Below are 6,000 nucleotides of genomic sequence, written 5' to 3' on the forward strand. Positions count from 1 at the left end.
GTAATCCTGGATGCAAGGTGGTAGGAATTCCTTTATCTCATATTAGATTGTTTTACTAGAATGGCATGAAAGGGGTGTGAAGTGACTTCTTGGTTGGAAGTGGTTGTATCTTCCCAAAGTTGGAAGGCTACGTTAATCCGAATTGCTCTCGCAACCACCGAACTTTGTTTTATAATATGAAATACATTATACCGAATTCTGTATATTGATTGTAGGTTCATTAAAAGTTAAAAAATTAACAGGGTGAAAGAAGGGAAACCATAAATGCAAGTATTGCTGGTGCGCTCCATAATCAAAATTAATGGTTGAACTATCTAATTCATAAGATAGCTGTTGGCATGGGGGGGCCATAAATGCAAGTATTGCTGGTGCGCTCCATAATCAAAATTAATGGTTGAACTATCTAATTCATAAGATAGCTGTTGGCATGCCTGATATCAATTTGCAGGTTATCCAAACAATCGCGATTGGCATTAAAAATGTCGTTCTTGCTTTGTGATATCACCTAATTAATGATGTCGTCGTGGTTTAGCTTCTCCTGAGTAGACACTAATTTTTCTTCAGTACATACATGATACTTGTGGAACCTTTCCTTTTCTTGTCTCCAATATGTGTCTGTTTTGTGGGTCTCTCTCTCTCTCTCTATGAGGAGGACAATTATTTGTGCAGAAATATATCCCTTTCATTTGAATTCAAGTGGATTTTATCTGAACTAATTTTATACTTCAGGGTAAACAGAAACGAAATAATCGCAAAGGTAAGGATAAAGGAAAGGATGAAATGTCTGGTGTTGCAGTGCAAGACAAGCTCCAACAAGATGACCTTAGTGATGAAACAAAAGACTTGTTGATTGAGCAGGCAGAAACTCTGCTTGAAAAGCCTGATAAGCTGGAAGATGTTTCTGATGCGTCGGATTCAGTAGATTGTGTTCTTGACATACTTCAGCCTGATTCAGAAGACAGAGATGCTAGTCCTGTCAGTTGGGATACTGACGCATCTGAAGTTCAACCTCCCATAGAAGCCAGTAGCAATGGGATAAGTTCCATTTCGTCCGTACATAATGGGATGAGAGAAAGGCAGAGCCCATCTCTAATTGATGATAGTTCATCAACCTGTTCCACAGATTCAGTCCCATCAGTGGTAACGAATGGGCTTTACAATGGGAATTCAATTCGACACCAAAAAAGCCAAAAATCTCCAAGCAGGTAACAATTTAGCCTACTACCTTCATTTAATGATATGGACATTTTTGTTTTAAATTTAATTTGATTTGACAAAGTTGGAATTTTCTCTTGATTTGGCACTTCAAATTTTAGGGAAATGAGTGACCGAGTCAAAGTGACATGTGATGCAACTAGTTTGGTCAATGAAACACACAGTCAGCCATCCAAATCTTCAAAAGAAGTGGGGCTGCCAAGTGATGTATCTGAGAGTTGCAAGGTGGCTGAATCAGAGTCTGGGTCTGTTGTACTCTCTTTGCAGGATCGGAAAAAGTGGCTTGAGCGACATGTGGTGAAGAAGGTGATATTACTATGATTTCTTTTGCTTAATCAATTCTGTTTCCTGTTTAAGAATCTACAGCTAGAAAGGGGCATGCCATGGCTTAGCACATGTAGAATATAAGAATGAAGACTTGAATATCAGCATTGAGCCAGAAAATAAGGAAACACTTGCATATCAGTAGATGACAAATTTCGGACACTTGGCTGACCGAGACACTCTGCAACAGAAATCTTATATAACACAAACACTTAAGAGTACACACCTCAAAAGTGTTTTTCAATCTTTTATTGTTTAAGAAAATTGATGTTATGCAAATACTCAAGAGTGTTGTCAAAGGAGTGCCAAGGCTCTAGGCTCATACAGGCACAACACTTGTGCCTGTTGTGTGCCCAGGTGTACCTTTGACAACATTTGTGCATTTAATATGGAATATGAATATGCTTTAATAGTAATCTAATTTTTCACCTAGGCGCGTGCCTAGGCTCCAAAGGACCTCTAGTGCCAGTTCGTCTTGGGCCTTTGATAATAACACTGCACTCAGGAAAAGTAAAGTATGCAATGACACTATTTTGAATATAATAATCTTTGCGGTATTTCTCAATTTCATCTTCTAAATTCATTATCCTCCTTTTCCGGGATTGGAACTGGTTGTGCAAAGATTAGACATTAAACATTACATAAGCGGAGTTATGCAATCCTCGGTATATAAATTTACATCAGTTAAAGTTCTATAATTTTCTTTGACTTATAAATAAAAAATAGTATTTATATATGGCCTTATCAATGCCCTATCCTTGTCGTACTTTTATAGGATTTTGACATGTTTGCTTATCCGTGTCCTATGACTGCATTTGTGCCACATGATATCTTTCTGTTTTCTTTCTTCTTTTCTTCTGTTGTAGTTATTATGCATCTAGTCTGATCCTTCCATTCATTCTTAGTTCGTGAATGGTGATGAGTGGGTACCTTATCTTTTCAATTTTTTTTTTTTTTTTTTTTTTTTTCTCATTTATTTATTTATTTCTGGTTATAACCTAAAACTACGACATAAGTTTCTCTCAACTACCCCTCAAGCTTCTGCATTGATATACTCTCGTGCCCTTGAATGTGATGTGGCACATATGATCTCTTACAAGTAATTTAGTAAAGATGTCAACCAACATGTCTTCAGACTACAGTGATAATTTACTGAGGTTAAACTGATCTTTACTCATCCGAATTTTGTTTTTTGATTTTCTGGAGGTATAAATATTGCTATATGTCCTATTCACTGAATTTTTATTTATTTAAAAATTGCTATATGTCCATGGCATTGTTGCAGTGTAGTGAATTCTGTAAGTGCTTTCTGTACCTTGAGTTGTTCATCGCCAGAGTACTGTTTGCAATGTCAGAGAGCCACTTTATTTCCCCAAATCTGAACAAAGTTTTTGATTTCATTGACAAGATGAACTTTTGCCATGTGATGTAATAGGAAGAAGAAGTCTTTTCTCTTCAGAGGGAACTGAGCATCAAAGATCGGGCTGATATTGAAAAATCTTCCACCAATGGAAGGAGAGTAGCGTTGCCAACCTCTCCCAGGAGTACCCCTGAGAAGCTGCCGTCTGCTGTTCAGCTGAGGTCGGAGTTGAAAATAAATCCTCCTGTTTTGGTTGGCAAACAATTTTCAAGCAGCCCCTCACAGACTGATAAAGCAGCCCTCCTGATACATTCGGCTGAAAATGCTCTCTCACTTAAACCTGACACTCGTGAAGCTGAAACTTCAAAACCAACTGAAAAACTCCCAGCACCGCAAATTCCTGTCATGTCAAGGTCCCTAAACACTCGTCTAATTCCAGCACCAAGGCCAACGGCTCCTGTTGTTTCTGTGGTTCAAACAACCCCATCATTATCACATTCAGTAAGTGCAGGTGGCCGGTTGGGCCCTGAACTCTCAGCTGCAACCCATAGTTATATACCTCAATCCTACCGCAGTGCCATAATGGGTAACCCTGTCGCTGCAAGTACAGTTGCTTTAACTCAAGCTCCCTCTCCAAGTATGGCAGCAAGCCCATCACAGTCATACTCACAACCACTAAATTTGGTATCTACACCAATGTTTTTACCACAGAGCTCTGAGAGGACGAACTTAAACACAATCAGGCCAAGCTTCTCAGTTGGAATTGCAAATCATGAAGCTTCACAAAATGGATTCCAATGGGTGGAATGCCATCAACCAGATACCAGCAGAAGCATCTACTCTGATCATTCTTCCCCACTTAATGATGTACAGAACTATGATTTGTACAAGCCTGTACAAAGTGCATCACTTAATCACTTCCCAACTGACTTTCCAGCTTGTTCATCAGGACGTCAGAGGCAAGGGGTAGTGGCAGATGATTTTCCACACCTTGATAACATCAATGACCTGCGTCAGAGCCAAGGTTTAGTGGCAGATGAGTTTCCACACCTTGATATTATCAATGACCTGCTTGATGATGAACATGGAATTGGGAAGGTAGACCGGCCAAGCTCAGGCTTCAGAAGTTTCAGCAATGGACCTCGCCATCTAAACCGGCAGTACACTTTACCTGGCGATATTGGTTTTTCAAGTGACATGGCCCCCTCTACCAGATCTTGCAGGTTTGAGCGCACGCGAAGTTACCATGATGAAGGTTTCCAACGCGGCTATGGCTCTTCCGGTGGCTACTTTGATTCGATGAGAGAGATGATTACCCAACCTAATCAACGGCCTTATGTGAATGGACAGGTGGGAGAGCTAATTCCAAACCAGTGGCAGATGGCTGCTTCTGATCTGTCCTCTCTTAGCTTGAGGCACAACGAGGGAGACAATTCCGCATATCATATTCCGGAGTATTCAAACCTTGCATACCCTGTCAATGGTTATACTGTATTCCAGCCCCCGAATGGACATTGAAAAAGTAATATGGCAGAGCTTGCCTGCGAATTAGTTACTGGGCTATTCTCTGTTTTAATAATGTATGAGGCAAGTGTGGGTCTAGATTTGGAGTGAGGTTGTAACCCTTTGATACGAAACGATTTGTAAAGTGGTTCTTACCTTTGTTTTTTCCAGCCTTATAGCTTGTGTCTGTGGACTGATGGGCGATGTTTGAAAAGATACCCCATAATCCACAACCTGCAAGTCTGATATCTTCTGGTACTTTAGCTACTGGTTCATTAGCTGCTATGAACCACGGATACATGATACGGGTACGGGTACGAGACGATACATCAAAAATATAATATAATATGTATTTTTATATACTACTATATAAATATTATATATATTTTTGCCATTTTATCCATATAATGATTAACAAATAACTAATTTTGAATTTAGAGCTAGATGTGTGTTAATTTTGCTTTCTTAAATTTTATATTAAATTTTAAATTAACCCATAATGTATTTTAGATTTACACTGAATATCATAATTTTTTTTAAAAAATAACTATAAATTTGCCCGGCCGAATCCTAGAAGTGTCTAAAATGTGTCTATGCCGTGTCCAACCAGAAAATAAACTTTTTACTATTCAAAATATTTTTATTCGTATTTAACATGTGTCATAGCCGTATTTGCATGTCTCGGAAGTGTCTGAGCATCCGATACTTATGACACCCTAGCACAAGTATACATGCTTCCTAGATTATCTGCGTTCCATGGCACCATGCCAAATCCAGGGAGAGCTGAAAGCCGCCTGCCCTGTAATGTTCCGAGGAGTTTTGATTTCGGAAACACTACAAAGAAAGCCAACAACACGTTATTGTTGTTGAATTTACAAGATGGCCTATTTTTGCCAATGTGGTAGTTTCTCAAATTACTGGAGTAATAACCGTTTTTAATTTTGCTTTGGAGGAAAAAGTTGTTCTCAAGCATAGATTTATTAAAGAATGAGAAGGGTAGGGTAGTGGAGATGTGCATTTATGAACCGAGTCTGAACTCAAAAAGGGTATGAGACAAAAAAATACTAGTGGTTATTTCTCGTTTTGTTTTGTCATGCTCTCATCTGTTCAGGTGATCGAGGGCATAAAGGTCAGATACAAGCTGGGAAGCTGGAGAGGTCAGGAGATATGTTCCTGTGCATTGGGTAGAAGGCACACACTAAGTCACATAAAGCGTGTGTGGGAGAGAGAGCGAATTCGAGTGTAAGAGTGTGAAAATAGTAAAATTAAGTCACAAACACTATAATGGGAGCGAGAGTGCATGCAGAGCGGGAGCGCGTTCGAAACGTCAGAGCGGTACCCATTTAGAAATATTGTGCAACTTGAGACACGATAAGTTATGGAAAAGGTGTACTATTGATTGTGTGACTCGGGTGGGGCACACACACTAGATAAGAAATGGGAGAAGTGTAGGTTTAATTTAATCATTTTAAATATACTATTAAGACTTAAAAATGAACTAGGAAATTTAAATTTTGAAGAATATGGTAACTTCAGATAAAATATGTTTTTCAAGGATTAGGGAATATGAGTGTATCAAGAGAGAATAAATCAGAAAG

At 38.9% G+C, this 6,000-nt stretch overlaps 1 protein-coding gene across 2 annotated transcripts in view; it reads left to right on the top strand.

Annotated features, from left to right (window-relative positions):
- LOC132297562 (TNF receptor-associated factor homolog 1a-like) overlaps positions 1-4,572 on the top strand; it is a 48,978-nt gene extending 44,406 nt beyond the window's left edge. For both annotated transcript variants that reach the window (XM_059794925.1, XM_059794926.1), the window contains exons 11-13: positions 730-1,205; positions 1,317-1,521; positions 2,975-4,572. In XM_059794925.1, coding sequence (XP_059650908.1) covers positions 730-1,205; positions 1,317-1,521; positions 2,975-4,417 — 2,124 coding nt within the window. In that variant the 3' untranslated portion in view covers positions 4,418-4,572. The remainder of the gene's footprint in view (positions 1-729; positions 1,206-1,316; positions 1,522-2,974) is intronic.
- The last annotated feature ends 1,428 nt before the right edge of the window (positions 4,573-6,000 follow it).

The sequence above is a fragment of the Cornus florida genome, unplaced genomic scaffold (genome assembly GCF_030987335.1).
Source record: "Cornus florida cultivar Cherokee Brave unplaced genomic scaffold, ASM3098733v1 CherokeeBrave_3.0.0_Hap2_Chr01, whole genome shotgun sequence".
In the NCBI taxonomy this organism is placed as follows: Eukaryota; Viridiplantae; Streptophyta; class Magnoliopsida; order Cornales; family Cornaceae; genus Cornus; species Cornus florida.